This window comes from Odontesthes bonariensis, chromosome 9, assembly GCF_027942865.1.
Source record: "Odontesthes bonariensis isolate fOdoBon6 chromosome 9, fOdoBon6.hap1, whole genome shotgun sequence".
Classification (NCBI taxonomy): Eukaryota; Metazoa; Chordata; class Actinopteri; order Atheriniformes; family Atherinopsidae; genus Odontesthes; species Odontesthes bonariensis.
In genome coordinates, this window is record NC_134514.1 from 17,066,548 (window position 1) to 17,083,275 (window position 16,728).

Here is a 16,728-nt window from a genome sequence, read left to right on the forward strand (position 1 = left end):
ATGGAGACTAACAATTTCAATCTCAGCTCTTTAATTATTCATTTAGACAGATAGCCGAGTGTTTGTCTGTAATTGTGACTTATGTGAAAAACAGATCAAATTATGGGTAATCATTGGAGATACGTGTGTTAGTCCATGTGCATCACATTTTTTAAAATTTTTATCTTGTACATAAATTTGGATCAAAACAGCTAAACAAAGTGAATTAATTCTATGAATTTTCATAGAAACTGGAGTTTTTCATAGAATGATGTACCTCGGGTATAGAGGCAATAAGGCGGACAACGATGCAATGCATTTCAAAATATGCAGATGGATCATATGTGGCGTTTCAGTTTCGTATTATGCACCATATATTCGAACCTTGCTGAGAGGCTGTCAAAGAACATTTTGTTCTAGGGGGCTACTTTTACTTTGAGTACGTGCAATGGCTTCTTTTCTAGTCAGCTGACATAATTTATTCAGCTTCATTTTCTAATTTTCAACCCGGTGGCATCGCTACGTTTACGCACGTAGGCCACATACAATCACAAATAGCCAACTTTTAATTTCTGTTGTGATACTGGGCGGTTTCTGTTGGTGCTGCTGAAGGTCGACCCTAGTAGCAAGTCACATGGCTTGTATGCATGTAAATGACGGGCGGTAGAGGAGAAAGAGGGCTGTGAGAGGAGGAGGAGGAGGTGGAGGAGGCAGAACGAAAGTGGGGGTGCTCGTAGACACAACGGGGGGACGCTGTTTTGGGGGATTGATGGGACCGTGTCCGGCCCAGAACATCTGTCTTCGTCCATCGGTTGGGTTTAGCGTGTCAGACCGGCGTTGGTTGCCGCCACCACCTGGATATTATTTTTAACCGCCTCGAAAATTGGATGGGACGCACACCCGAGCAAGACAATCCCGGAAATAACATGCGTACTCTCAGCCTGTCACGTACGCTCGCTGAGGATTTGCATTGCTGTGTGGCTACCGTAGGTAAGCAAAGGATCGTGCTCCTACAGGGACAGATTCTACATGCTTTCTTTTTTTTTCTTCACTTAAAGCGTTATTGTCTGTGTATTGAACACATTTACATTTAGGGATTGTGGTTTTTCTCAGCAGAGTGAATGCATTTATGCAATGTTGCGCTGGTCTCTTTTAAAGGAGACCTAAGCATGAGGATGGAAAGTTAGTGATCGATAGCAGACAAAGATTAAATATATTGTTTTTAATGGGTATATAAACTCGGAGTAATGTGTATTCAAACAGCATCTGCTTATATTTGCGGTACAAAATGTATCTAGTGTCTAATCGGCATTTCTTGTGTAATTTAGTGTATTGTTGTCAGTCTTATCCTCAATTTTTAAATGATGAACGTTTAAAACTAGCTTACCCATTTAGCTGCACTGAAAACATTGTAGTCTGAACACCTTGCTGCTGGTTTATGAGTGTCTGTTCTCCTATTATTATTGTGATAATACACGACACAACCCTGCAATCTTGGTGACCCGTTTCATTTAAATCAGAGGACATATTATAGCTGTAGGCCTATAGACTAGGCTTTTTTTTTTTTACACCATTGAATATTTCAGATTTATTTTCTTCTGCTCACTGTGACAGGTGGTCTGCACTACGCTTTTTATAGCGCTAAAGTGTATCATTTTACTCTCCACAGATATCCCCACACTGCCAGAAAACGTCCACGAGGCGGATTGAAACAAACACACAGCTTTAGGTGTCTAACTGAGAGCAACGGGAGGAATAAAAACTTTTAAAAAACAAGGGGGATTGGGTCATGAAACTTCCAGTGGCTGTGGCAGAGATCCTTGTCGTCACAGAAAGCAGCGGCTCAGCTAGAAAATGAAGCGAGTACGTGAGGTACGTGCGCATCCAGCTGATGACGAGATCAAATGGAGAGTTTGGGACAGGCGGACCATTTAAAGCCAAGCTCAGCTAGCGGATCCGTCGCATTTTCAGACTCGCAGGGGAGAAGGACGAACGGACAGTATCCCGTCTCGAGACCGGAAATTCACCACACATATCAAATTGACATGGGTCTTAAAGGTTTCTGCGTGGTGCCGAGCGGGGGCCCGGCGCCCGCCGAGTTGCTCGCGGGTCTGGCCTCTCAGACCGACTCCTCTGGAATCACCTCCCCAACGAAGCAGCCCAAAAGCGGCGTGCCGCTCTACAATGTACCTCCCTCTGCCAACGTAGAGGGGAACCAGACAAGCGTGTCAGCTCACACACCTGGCTACCCCGCACAGGTGAACGGGTTGGCGGGGCAGACCTGTGGCCCTGCGCACCCCTTCACCAGCAGAGGCTGTCTGATGGAGAACGGGGACAGGACTGCACACGAGAACTGCTCTTTAGTAATGAGGAGGATCAATGGTGACCTAAAAGTCCGACAGGCACAGCAGCAGAAAAGGAGAGGCGGGGAGAACAGGGATGTAGGGTCAGAAATCCTCAGTGGTCATATGATAGGGTCACCTGGGTTAGGAAGCTCTGCAGACCCGGTTTTTTTATCTCTAGACTCGGACTTTAAGCGGAGGAAGCTGGCCGATGGAATTGCTGCCAGTATATCACCTGAGGCTTCCAGAGTGGTGAACTCCAGCAACGGTTCCCATAGAAACCCAAACTTCATCCCTGAGGCTTCTCATACTAATCAGCAAAATGGACATCATATTCCATTAATGGAGTCACCAGATGCACCCGGCCTGATCTCCCCCCTCGGGATAAACTCCATACTAACCCCACAACCTCCTGCAGGTACTGGCTGGTCAGCAGAGCGCATAGCCCAGCAGTACATCATCCCCTGCATGAAGTACTATGGCATTTGTGTGAAGGATGACTTCCTGGGACCCCAGTTGGGTGACAAGATTCTGGAGGAAGTGGAGATTCTGAATCACAGTGGGAAATTTCGGGGTGGGCAGCTGGTGAGCCAGAAGAGCATTCCCTCTCGGAACATCCGGGGTGACCAGATCGCCTGGGTGGAGGGACAAGAGCCCGGGTGCAAGAACATCGGGACTCTGATGGCTCGCATCGATGAGGCCGTCATGTACAGCTCTGCCAGTGGACAGCTGGGGAACTGTGTCATCAACGGACGCACTAAGGTGAGAGCAGGCGCAGGGTGGGGAGGGTGTGTGAATGATGTTTTTCAAGCTCCATCTCAGGCTAAACAGAGCCTACAAATGAGCCAATGGAGGAGCGTCAGTCTGATGACATCGTTAAGGTGGCGGGTTATACGCTGTGTCTTGTCTGCTCTGCTTTATCTTTGCCATCATGCCAACATGTGGGCAGGCAAACATACAGACAAACACACCCTCACACCACAGGCAGTACGTCAAGATGAGCCATGTGAGCTCTTGGCACATGGAGGGGGGAAGGTTGCCAACTCTGTTCCTGCCTTCATAACTCTGGTACCTGGAAGGAAAAAAAGATAAAAAACTCTGAGGCTATATCTCCCCTGCCATCACTTTATCTCTGCCAGCATTTTCTACCATCACTTTGACCCCACAAACATGAAGCTAGCATGGCAGGAGGGAGTTCTTTTTGTTTATTTTTCTTCCCATTATCTGATATTTCATGCCACGTGAGTTGAATGTAACATGGAAAACATCTCTTTAGAGTTAAAACGCTGGAGAAACAGTGTCCACACACCTTCTGCTTATGGATCAATCTCAATCTGTGTTAGCTGTGCGATCGGTCAGAATGCTTGTGTTTTTAAGGGTCTTGTGTCGGGGTGTAAATTGACTCCCCTTCCCCCCCGATTGATCTCTCTGTCAGGCACTTTAAAAACAGTTTCAATTGGGGTGGGTGCTGCTTAGAAACTCAGGACATGAAACGGTCTCAGAGGCGTTTAATCTGTTAAATTGTGTAAAATGTGACATCCCATGAGGAAAATAGATCTAGGAGAGCCCTTGATACATGTCAGGTCTGATTTAAGTAGTTGTCACATTGCTGCTCCCCAAGGAAAAATTTGGCAAAAAGCTGTCACCTGCAAGTAGGCAGCCACAGGTGTACTGCTGCAGTCTTTGGTGAATCAACAAAGCTAAAAACGAGACTCTTAAAGTAATGTTAGGAGATATATGTTGGACACCTGTCACTGTCTAAATTGAAGAAGTTATTTTCTCTCTACCCCTCCCTTGTTTTCATTATAGAAATGTTTCCCTTTCTTTTTAAAGTGTTTGCTCCACAACCTCGTTCACCCCATTTGTTCAACGCCACACATAGCATCTTTCCCCCAGTGCACACATCCAGTCATTTACATAAGCCTGGGGCAGTGTTTAGACACAGGCACATCAGCGGCCTTTGCTCCCTTTGAATTAGGATGACTGTGCTGATTCCAGACCTGAGTCATGCTAGGTCTGAAAGAACATAAAAGTTGAAGCACTTAAGCGTAGCAGCTGAGCAGAGTGGTGTAAGGCTTTAGTTTCTTTACCAGTATGTGCTTCGTGTTGCAAAAAAGGTCAAAACCTCTGCCTGCTCCTGAATAGGATTTTTCATTGAGTGAAAATGATAAAAAACCCTCCATATCTTTTGACACTTTAAGAAACAACTTCCTTTCGTGACTGAAGTCGATTTGATTCGTGAAGTCAATGAAGCATCGGAGGTGTCGCCTCGATTTAACTAGCTGTTTAGTCGAAAAGGCAGCTTCATTCATTCAGCTTCAGAACTTCATTTAAAGTCAATGCAGGCCTTGATGACAGCTTCTTTCATTGTTTCTGCTGGAGAGTCATGTGTGTTAGGTTCACACAGAAATATTTTCAGTGGATAACTTTATTTTTGTTTGATCAGTGGATTGAAAAACTAATGAAATGTCTGAGGTGTTTCTTGGGGAAAATGTTAAACGGCTCCTGTGCTGCACGGTACAAACTGTTCTCGCTGGGCATTTCTGTTAATGAGTACAGGAGGTAGTGTAAAGCGAAAGGTACAATGATGGAGTGGGCACGAGAGAGGAAGAGAGGAGGATCAGGCGGGAGTGCAGCTAAATAGGAGGTCACTGCGGCTTTTCCGTCTTCTTTTTTGTCAGTTATTTTCCAAATCCTCATTTATTTTTCCCCACATTTAAAAAAAAAAAAAAAAATCTCTTTGCTTTACTTCCCTCCCTTTCTCCATCGTCTTATCAACCCTATTTGCTTCTCGGACAAAATATTTTGCTGCCGTTACCCTGGTAACAGGCCCATACAGACGAGAGCAGCGCATTGTGTATGAATGAGATGGAGAGAGAGAAAGAGTGGCTGGCAGTGCCCAGAATAATGCCTCAGCAGTGATGAGTAGTCTGTTTGAAGCCTGCTTTCTGTGAGTTGGCAGCAGGCCGTGAGATATACAGTGGGTAGGATAATGACGTTAACAAAAAGGAATAGCAGTGCAGTTAACCCCGTCCAATGTGATGGAGGGAAAGTCTCACATTATGGGAAAGAGAAGTGGCTCAGCACAAAGAATGAGATACAAGAAGTGGGTGGGGATAGTCTGGAAGTGAGGGTGAAGGGGACAGGAGGAATAGGAAGCAAAGAGTTGAGCGAGTTAGAAGGGGCGATGCAGCAGAAGCTTCAGCATTATGCCAACTGCAGCCTGATTAGAGGTCCCTTCTAATGCTCGGCAATGTCACCATGCAGGCAGGAGCCTGAGTCAACATTGTGCAGCTACTGAGCTGCTGGCCGGCTTCCACCGATTGATAGATGAATGAGCCATTTTGGTGTCAACTTAGTATGCTTTTTTTTAATTATTTTTTTTTTTGCTATATTCCGGCACATTGTAGACTCGGTAATTCGTATATAATACAAATGAAAATATAATCCAGTTTGTAGAACTATATTGTTAGTGTCAGCAGACATTTAAAGTTGTACATCCGTGCTCCTTGTTGATCCATACATTTATTTTTTTATTTTATAGTTGGAGAAAATGCAACATTATTGTGAATCTGTATACAAAGAAACAGACACACATACGCAGTCACTCCGCTGCATGTACGTGAGGTTCAGTAATGACTCGTAATATAAGCCACTGTTGTCATAGTGGCACTGACTCATAAGGGCGGTGTGCATTTTTTCATTTGTTTCTGTTTCTGTTTTGTTCACAAGAAAATAAGCACTGGTATGACTGCAAGACTTTTATTGACCTTTATTGGGATTTTTGGATTGTATTTCCATTTTACCCTGTGGGAAATATATGGATGGCGGCACCTTCTGTGGATGTGATGACTGCCAAAAAAACGACAAGCTCTGGCTTGAACTCTCAAAGTACCTCATGGACGTCTCGTATATCTGCGCAATACATTAGCAAAACGGATACCATGCTCGCTGGGGGTCGGGGGGTGTTAATGTGATCCAGCGATCGACATCAACTAGAGGCTGATACTTTTCACTTGTACTTCAGAGCTCAAAATACACACATGCACAGACCAGTTTTCTCAGAAAGTTTCCAATCTGTCCATTGTTGTTGCTTATATTGCAGTAAAGCCTGAAATCCTTTTTTCAGCCAGGGTGTGTTTATAGATAAAAAAAATAATGCTAAGCTCAGAGAGAATAACAGATCAAATGTGTCTGGGGTCACTCCAACTCTTACACACTCTTATTAACTTTGAGTAATTTTCTTTCTAACTCTTAAACATGCACTATCAGCCGGTGGGAGCAGTTGCTCAGAGGTGGATGTAGCTGAATGACGGGGCTGAAATGAACCAGGACAGACGGCACAGACACAAGCTGGGAGTGACTAAGGAGTTCATGACAGTTCAGTGCAGTTCACAGATATCCATCTCTGTCAATTCATTCGAATTAGATTCGGTTGAAACTACTAATAATAGCCGACTCTGATTTCTGTCACATCCTGTGTCATTGAGCGATCGCACGTGGAAATTGGGCGAGGGGGCAGTGCTGCTTCTCAGTTAGCAACTCGGCTTGTTTGGACCTCAGAACCAGGAAACCATTTGAAGTGACCCCTGGAGCTTCACCCTGACCCTCTCCAAAAGTTGTCCAACAAGGACTCGCAGGCTTAGATTCACGTTTCCGTTCAACCAAATGGGATCAGAACTGTCCCAATGTGGAAGTTGGGGGAGTTTTAGAAATCCTTGGGCCTGTCGCGCTGAGCTGTTTTCATCTGCTTTGATCAAACATTGTTCTTCAGTCAGCGTGTTCTGTATAAGGCAATGAGACGATGCCAGCGCCCCCCTGAGATGAACCTTTTTCATTTTTGTAACACACTTCTGTCACAAAATCTTGTTGCACTAACGCATGTCTCAAAATATGCAGTGATACAACTGTGACCTCTCCTCTCTGAAGTATTTATAATACTCTGGGAGTCGAGTCGCTGAAAACACATTTTCAATTCTTTTTTTTTTTTTCTTTTTTTACGTGAGCAGGCATAGTTAATTGAATTGTCCTTCCGTTTTATTTAGTGTGAACTATGTTTGAATTTGTGAATTGAAGTTATGAAAAATGTACCTGGCAGGACTTCTGAGTAATGATGATCACACGCGCTGGTTTATCTGCGCAGTAAAATCTGTACAGAAGCACTAGAGAGAAAAATTAGGAAACACTCTAATATAAGGACATGGATAAGACGACGTCCCTGTAAAACATGCTTGAGCTGATCACGTTGACGATCTTAGTAGAAGTTTCTTACATGTAAGAGGTGTGTGGGAATGTTTTAAAGCGGCAATATTGAGCTTTATTGTACGTTGAACTTACAGTAACAAGCAATGGAGACAGTAGACTACACATGGAGGCTTGTGGTGACTTTAAAATGGAAGTGATAACAAAGATGATGAGTAACCGTGTGGTGCAGTATGCATTTCTGTTACTGTAGCGATGCAATGTGGCATGTGGAACATGTTCAAAGAGGACACATTTTAAAACAGGAGCTTGCAGCTTAGCAATCTTGGAAAAACTGCCACCTTCAGTCACACAGAAAGTCATCGTTGACAGCATTCTCCTCGGTGTTTGCAATCAGCCTCCTCCCCGCGTCAGCCGCAGCTCCGCCTCACATACTGCTTGCCTGTGTTTGTTCAGCCTTATCAAGCCCCTCAGCCTTCTCTCCGCCATCATACCTCTTATCAGAAAGAGCACGCGGGATGGGTGTTAATTTTTGTTTTTTTGCACAAGACGGATTGTCTCGCCTGCGCGTCGAGTCATCACTTCTGCGGCCTCGGTAAATACCGGGAGCTGTTATTTGGGCATTCTCACTAGTACGTGTCAGATAAGTGGTAATTACATTCAAATGTAGTGTGGGCACGGCTCTCAGCAGAAATGAGGGAGAAGAGAAAGCCAAAACTGATAGAGAGGATGTGTTTGGTTTTTTTTGTTTGTTTAAATAGTGTTTATTTAATTTGTGTCAATGTGTGTAAGTGACAGGAGGACACTGAAAGAAAGTGAGCATGAATATCACTGACGCGTTGTGAGCTCCCTCCTGATGCCTGGTGTGGCTTCAGAATAAAGAAACGTAGCCCTCCTCCTAACTGTATCCCTGTCTTGTGTAAGCTTTGATGCGCACTCTGTCTGTTTATGTGTGTTTGATGTGTTTATGCTTCAGGCTCGGGCTGTGTTGTCTGGTATGACATATTGCATGTTAATTGTGGTTAATTGCGGTTGTTGAGACTGTTGCAAAAGGCTCTTTTGCAGGGAAAACGCACTTCCTTTAATACGCGCCCACCCAGTCACACATTGTCGATTTATATTGTTAATTTTGTTTGCCTTCGGGATCAGATGGCAGAATATCCACTCTGCCAAATGGTTGCTGAAAGGCTTGAATTATTTGGGGTATTATTTAAGGTATTATTTAAGGTATTACTAAATGATCCAGTTCAATTTTTTTGAAGACGTCAGTCTGTGTTGTGTGCACAAACAGAACGGGTTTTTGTTTGCTGAAGAGGACATGTTTCCCCTCAAGACGAAGTATCAGCTGTTATCAGTTTGACACATTGATCGGCGATGCGGGGCGATGCGTAAACCTGACAGTGACAGCAGGGTGCCAAAAGCAAACTCCTGTCTGGCGTCTTTCCTGCTACCGCTTGTCACAATGCTGCAGCATCAGCAAGTAGATTTCCCAGCAGGACGTCTCCGATGTTTGCTCAACTCTCAAAAGCAAATCACGAATGGGAAACTGAATCAAATTTAAGGTAGATTTGATAGTTTTGTGAAAAAAAACGTTACCTTTGTAATTGACACGCGCTGTACCTTTAAGGGCTTATCAGCATGGTGATTGCATTGTTTTCCACATAAAACAATAGAAAAAGAGATGAAACCTACATTGTTTAAGTCGACACTTGCCGGTCGTCTTCTTTACATTTGGATTGATTTTGTTGTAGTTTTGTTTTATTTGCAAGTCACTTCCACCATCTGTTAGTCAGCGGAATATCATGAAATGAAGGGATGGCTCTAAAGTTTACTTTGTGTATAAATGCTCGAATGTTAATAATGTTAACATTCAAATCTATCACAGCTTTATCACACGGAACGCACTCATAATAACACGCAATCGAGGTAGCGAGCCTGAATGAAAGATGGTCAGCTGACCTCCTATGATGTAACGAAGGGATTTTAAATGCAGCAATGTCTCTTGTGACTATGATGCGTACATTTATTTTCCTTTGCCTGCACACGGTATTTTTATTGTGGCACAGAGGGAGTCTTTTTTGGCAGTTACCAGGAGGAAAAGGTCCAGAGGTTAATGAGCTCTGACTGCGAGCGTTGGCCAGCAATGAGGGCTGACAATGGTGGCTACGAAGAGTCACAGACAACACAGCCAAACTCTCTTTGGCTGTGAATGAGGAGGGAAGCACCACGGGAGTAGGAGGAAGGTAGCGCGCTGTGACTGAAGTCACTTTTATCTGAGTTTCTCAAACACAGCTCTTTCCGCAGGGTTAAGACTCTCCGCAGTGTAGTACCAGAGCTTAAATGATCACTTTAGGCAAGTTGAATCGATACCACAGCAGCGCGGAACCCGTTTGTCTTAAGGGACATTGAATGGACAGAGCTGAGCTAAAGTGATGTACTGACCCCAGGCTTTTTGTGGAACAGCATAAGTCCAAGACACTGTCAACCTGAAGAGATAATAATATATTACTCTACATGCTGTAGACTATGTCATCATCCAAAATCTCTGTCTGCCAGAAAAAAAACAGATTTTTCACCTGGATACTTTGTCTTGCAATACCGAGACAGAGACTGAGAGCCTATTACAACCAGAAGAAACGGCTTGGAAAGTATTTATTGTGGCCTGAAACCTGAGCATGTTCCCGTGTATCAGATTGCTAAGCCACACAGACGTAGGCTCATACTCGGCCCATTTTGACCGCATTGCAGTTTCCTCGTTTAACTTTCAGAACATTTACAGGCTCACGGTCTCATGCTGACCCATGTCTGGAATGTGCATTGACCTAAGAGCTTACACGCAAGCCTCGGTTCCCTCCAAGTCCCAAGAGAAGCCGGTGCTCTCCTGCCTCGTAGCCTCCAACACTCAGACGTCAAGCAGGGGAAATACCAGCGTGAGACCATTGTTTGAAAATGGATACTGTATCTGCGGATAATTCCTTAGCACGGAACAACAGCTGAACTCCGACATATTTCTCAGCTCTGCTCACAAATTCAAAAACTTAAATTTAACTCCTCATATGGTCTACCTTCAGAACAGTTTACTGCAGCAGCAGGAAGGGCAAAAAGGAAGAAAAGGATGAACGAGACCGAGGTGGTCTTTTGCACGTTTTCCTTTTGTAGGTGTAATTTCTTATTGCTAATTGATCACCGATTGTTTCTCATGTTTTTCCCACTTAGACACCCTTCATACTGTCCTTTTTAATCATAAAGCTGCATGAAGGGAGTTTTTACAGTCTTCAAATACACAACTCATGATCTCCTTTCTTCTGTTTTCAGGCCATGGTTGCCTGTTATCCAGGTAACGGGGCAGGGTACGTCCGCCATGTTGACAACCCCAACGGGGATGGACGCTGCATCACATGTATCTACTATCTTAACAAGAACTGGGACGTCAAGGTACATTTATCGTCCGTGTCGGCTTTATTTAAACATCTATTTTTTTTGTGCTCACTGGAAACCAACAACAAAAGTCAATGTGTTTTAAGCGGAGCCTCAAAACGCACATCTAGATTTGTATCCATCTGTTGTGTCCTTCTAGTGGAAAGGCCTTTTTTTTTTGGCTCATTAACCAAATACATTTTAAGACTTGTATCACATCTCAGAGCCTCCGTACACGCATCATCCAAACTTACACCTGACAATCTGACTCATTGTTTCCCAGCATCAAGCTCTGCATTGAAGAACAATTTGAATGATACAGGATCAATTTGATTGTGGAAATTGGTGATTTTCTTTTTAATGAGCGGTTCCAGCATTGCCAGCAGGGAATCAAACTGGACCAGCAACATCCTTAAAATACACCAGGAACCTATGGGGATAACTTTGCAGCTCTTTTAGCAGCTCCATATTGTGAACATTTGGATCCATTTAATAAAACAATTTTAGTCGGACGAGAGATTCCAATTACGGATCTATATCGCCTCAGGGAATAAGAAAAATTCTATAATGCCACAAGTTGGAATTCGGGATGCATAATTTGTGATGCATGAAAATATGCAAATGTGCGACTGTTTTGTGATGATTTGTCTTTGTAGAAACAAGGAGGGCTTCTGCAGATTTACCCTGAAGGCAAAAACGTGGTGGCCAACATCGAACCTCTGTTTGACAGGCTGCTCATCTTCTGGTCTGACCGCAGGAACCCACATGAAGTCAAGCCAGCTTACGCCACTCGGTTAGTAATCAAAACTACATATATATGTGCAGTACTTCTACACAAATGGGACGGAGTGCCGCGATTTCATATTGTACTAAAACAGACGGCGGGTGTAGTTTTCTCAGCATTAAAAAAATTGCTTTAAAACACAATCAGTTTGACCAATTAACAAGCTGATTGAATGAAGAGGAATTTCAGTGTTTCAGCACAGAGACTCTGCTCCTTGCGTCTCTTACCGTTCTTGCTTTTCTCTCATTAACCCACTGAACAACTTTGTCAGTGATGCTCGCTTCTTGCAAATTAAACCAGACCAACTGGGGAATAAAAAAATAAATAAAAAAAACTGACCAGACAATTGCTTTGCGAAAGCAGGATCCACAACTGTTGTGGTTTCCTTGATGCTGATATGAGATAGACCTACTCCGTACATAAACAGACTCATGTCGAGATCACGTGAAACGTACCCTTTCTCTCCTCTCCATCGGACTGCTGGGGGGCGAGGTGGGGCCGGAGGCAGGAAGTATGTGTTTCCTGAGAAGGTCGGTGGGAGGGAGAGGGGAGGAAGGTTCGATAGCAGGACTCGTGCTGGAGAGGCACACACATGAGAGACAGGAATAAACAACAAAGCCCCACAGGAGAGATGAGAAACTGTAGGGCTTAACCCTCTGCTGCCTGTGATATCTGTTACCCTGGAGGGTTGCTTTAACAGTTCTTGTTACATTATTTGTTGTCTCTGTTGGATGGAAATTACATTGTTTCTCTTTTTTAACGTAATTCGTGTGGCAATTTCATCTCTGAAAGTACCTTATAAAAGTATTCACTCCCTTGGAATTGCTTATATTTCGTTGTCTTACCGCCTGGAATCAAAATGAATGTGTTCTTATTTTACATAAAGGACCTACACAATAAATGGGTTGTGTAGGTGACATTTAAGAGAAAAAAAAAAAACGTTTTGCGCTGCCAATAGGGACAACGGTGTGTCAAAAGCCATCATCTCTCATCATCGCTTGAGCACCATTATCATAGTGAAGCATGGTGGTGGCAGCATCATGCTGAGGGGGCATGTATGTCATTGGTTTTGCCTGAAAATTTGAGTGAATTTCTTTTTTTTTTTTTTTTTTTCTTTTTTTTAGTCCTTTGAGAAATTGTGAAACCGTGACAGAGGTTGAAACCCAAGCTGGGTCTATTGCTGACACCTATTTCTATCTGTCATGTTTTTTTGTAATAGTCACGAGCGTCTGGAAAAAGATGAAGTTTTTAGTCTTATTTTAGTCTCTCTTGTGTCTTGCAGCTATGCCATCACAGTCTGGTACTTTGATGCCAAAGAGAGGTCAGAGGCAAAAGAAAAATACAGACTGGGTAAGTCTCTCCATTATCAATTTCACCTTCAATTCTTTTCTTATATGTGATGTTGTTCGATATTGTATGAATGACGGTTTTGACAATGTTTTCCCGTTTGTTCTGTTTCCAGCCACAGGACAGAAAGGTGTTCAAGTGCCCGTCACTCAAAGCAACAGGACATAAAACTCCTCAAGTGACCGGAGAGCACTCTGAAAGCATTACGTGCCTTCCTGAACTGCTAACGAACGTTGTGAACACAAAGGGAGACACAGTCAATCTGTCCGTCATCGCTGCAGCTCCACACCACACTCTGCTGAGTGCCAGCTGTTAGATTCACGTCACAAGCTGTGATGCAATGATTGGACTGCAAAGATGCAGCAGAAATGACAACCACAGTGGACTGGCTTGTACGGCAAAGGTGAGATCAGAATTGCAAGTTGTGGCTAAAGAAGAGGACTTCAACAACTTTTTTTTAGGGATGAGGACAGCTACCTAAAAAAAAAAAAAAAGACTCTTTCATGATCTTTTGTTGCCGTCTTGCCTACTCAGTTATCAGTAATGTTGTGATGTATTGAGATATAAATGTTTTACTCTGTAATTTCTGATTTAAAAACACAAGGATAGTAAATGATGAATCGGTGGGCAAACATTGGACTAAAGGCGCACAGTTGGTAGAAATGATTGCCCTGAAATTCCTCATTTGCGCGTCTAAGTGGCGTCATCCCCTTATTTCATGACATGCGCAAGCATGTGGGCAAGGTCCGAGTAAAATTGGGAAAGAAACAAGCCTTGACGAGGCATCAAGTGATTGCTGCAGAGGAAAATTGCCCTGTGGCATTCGTGCGCACAGTTTGGCTCAACTACTAACCCTAAAAATGACAGCGGTCTACTCACAAGTTCTAATCAGTGCATGAGTACAATCTACACTGTAGTTTTACTCTGTGTAGCACACGAAGAGTTCACAAATTGTTTTGGGACTTCATCTGGATTAGAATAAGAAAAAAGAAAAAAAAGGCTTAAAAATGGTTGTGCAGCAAAAACACTGAGAGGCAAGTGTGATTTTTATTTTTTAATTTATTTGTTTTTCTCAGTAACTTGTGTATCAGAGTGTCAAGACTGAACGAAGAGTACACCAAGTTTTTCCACATACTTGATGCGCTGTGCTCGCTGTACGGCTGAATTAACGTGGCTCGCTGCTCAATGACGGCAGCGTAGACAGGGTTTGAAGTGTTTTGCGTGTCGGTGTGCGTGCGCTCATATGCCTGTATGCAGGTCCTGTTTGACCAACATAGAAACTATATGTGTGACCAGTGTGGATGCTGTTGAACAAACCTGCCCAGGAAAGACACACACACACAGACACACACACAAAGAAAAGATTAATAATAAAAGCTAATAAAGAATAATTAAAAAAAAACAGTACATTATCAGTAATTGATTAACCTCAATCATCCTTTATACTTAAGACCTTTTCAACTTTGAAGCACATGGTTAAGCATACTGTACGCTGTATGTGAACTTCTGGATGAAACATTTGCCTGCTCACAGGTGGGATCGAGTGTTTGTGTGTAAATGTGTCCTTGCACATGTATGTGACAAATTCCACTGTCTTGAAGAAGATCCCACGTTTCGTCTCTGTGTATGCTAGACTGGTTAAAGAGAAGGTTTTGTGAAAAAAAAAAAAAGCACTTTATTGTTTTAAAATGCCATGAGTGAATGATAGAAACAGTGTAACTGAAGACTGTAGGTTGATGCCTTTCATGCTGTGGATAATACCATGTTGATATTCAAATGCAATAGAAACTAAAACAATGAGAACAAATGGAAATTGTGTGCCTATTTTTTTGAAGTGCTCAATTAAAATTCGTGTTTTTGTACATGAAGAAATTGTTATGGATTCGGGGGGGGGGGGGGGGGGGGGTCTCCGCAGCTCCCCCCCCCCCCCTCCTTTTCTTTTTTCCATGTTAGATCAGACAAAAAAGCAGCTCCAGACTCATTTTTAGAGAGAGATGCAACTTTCCACGTGAGGGATAAAACCACCAACATGGTCGAGTGTGCACTGTGTGAATATTTGTAACAAACCAGATGTAGCAGGTGTCTAAAATCGGCATTGACGTTGATTTGGCTTTGCAACAATTTGTTAATATTTGAGTCAAAAAGAGAACATTTTAGTTACATTTTAGCCGTTGATCTTTGAAGCACAGGCTACGTATTGGGAATTCGCTTTACCAGCACAGTCGAGCTGAGCACGTGTTGCTTGGTAAAGAATTGCCGTCCTTATGGTTATTAATAAACCCACAAAACCCAGAGTAAGTGTTCTGTGACAGAGTCCAGGTCTCAGAGACATGTTTAACATTACCATTACTGGACGCTGGTATGCAAGAGACTTTCTTTGTGGCTTAAAACGATTAACTTGAATAAAGATTCATTCTTCCCTAAATCTCTGAAATGTGTGCTTATGTTAGAAAGGAGATTTCTCATTGTCGGGCGCAAACTTTTACAAACATTTGGAAGAATTCAATTTTGTTTTTAAATCGCCAAAAAAAAGTGTATTCTTAAGAGCATGAACAATTGTAAGAGCTCACCCTTATGTGACTGCTGTATCAGGAGACAGATTTACAGAAATGTATCTGCTCTCATGACTCGTAGTTTAAACGGTAACTAATAAAAGTCTCCAGCCTCTGTGCTACAGATAAACCATTACAGCCGTCCAACTGGGTTTGCCTGATTCAAGAAGGGTCTATCAGAGTTACAAAAGTTGAGCTGTCTTTTATTCTATTAATAACTAACATTTAACTACAGTTAATACAGTCCTATCTATCTGGCTATCAAGCTAAACAGTTATCTGTCTCGCTACCCATAGACATTAAGCTGTGTAAGATCTATTTGTTTACTTTTAGGATTATAACGAGATGCAATTCATTTACGATTTTGATCATTCGGTCATTATCTCATAAATGTTAAATATAGATTTCCAGGTAACTCAGTGATAGATGTTGATACACTACTTGATAGGCAATAGAATAATGCGGCACTTTTTTTTTTTTTTTTACATGAAATAATGGCCCAGATTTTATCATGTAACGCATGCCCATGAGAAAATAAAGAGTTGAGACTTCCAAAATGTACTTAAATGTACTCCAAAATGTGTAGGAAATAAAATGACCTCTGTTTATTAACTCAAATGAGGAAGCAACCTCTCTCCTGACCTTTCAAATGAAACAGCCGTCTCAGCTTATTTTTTCTCTTAAATATTAGTTAATAAGATGTCATTACTATTCCTAATATTTTTCTTCTTTTCTGGATAGAATAAACTGACAGCGGAGTAACCATTTTCTGATGTGAAATAAAAGAAAGATACCAAGAAGATTTTTCTGCTTTTCTCTGCTTCATATCATTCAAAGCTTAACATCTGTGGACTGTGAACTGTCCGACAAAACAATCGACTGGATGTTGTCAGCTATGGTTCTGAGGAAACCAGGCAGACATTTTACTGTTCACTTTTACTGTGTCTTCACTAAATGATTATCTTATTAATCAAAACATTCTCAGTGGGTTATCATATAGTTTCATCTCTATTACTCCTTGACACACACGTTCATGTTAATATACATATATAAAAAGAGACTGCAGTTGGGCAAGTTCACTTTGTTTAATACACACAACGAATGC

At 42.6% G+C, this 16,728-nt stretch overlaps 1 protein-coding gene across 1 annotated transcript; it reads left to right on the forward strand.

The window, feature by feature from the left end:
* Positions 1 to 681: 681 nt before the first annotated feature.
* egln2 (egl-9 family hypoxia-inducible factor 2) lies at positions 682 to 14,884 on the forward strand. The gene is made up of 6 exons (XM_075473421.1): positions 682 to 969; positions 1,649 to 3,083; positions 10,839 to 10,958; positions 11,597 to 11,733; positions 13,007 to 13,074; positions 13,187 to 14,884. The coding sequence occupies exons 2-6, from the start codon at positions 1,884 to 1,886 to the stop codon at positions 13,237 to 13,239; spliced, it is 1,578 nt and encodes a 525-aa protein (XP_075329536.1). The 5' UTR covers positions 682 to 969; positions 1,649 to 1,883; the 3' UTR covers positions 13,240 to 14,884.
* Positions 14,885 to 16,728: the final 1,844 nt, after the last annotated feature.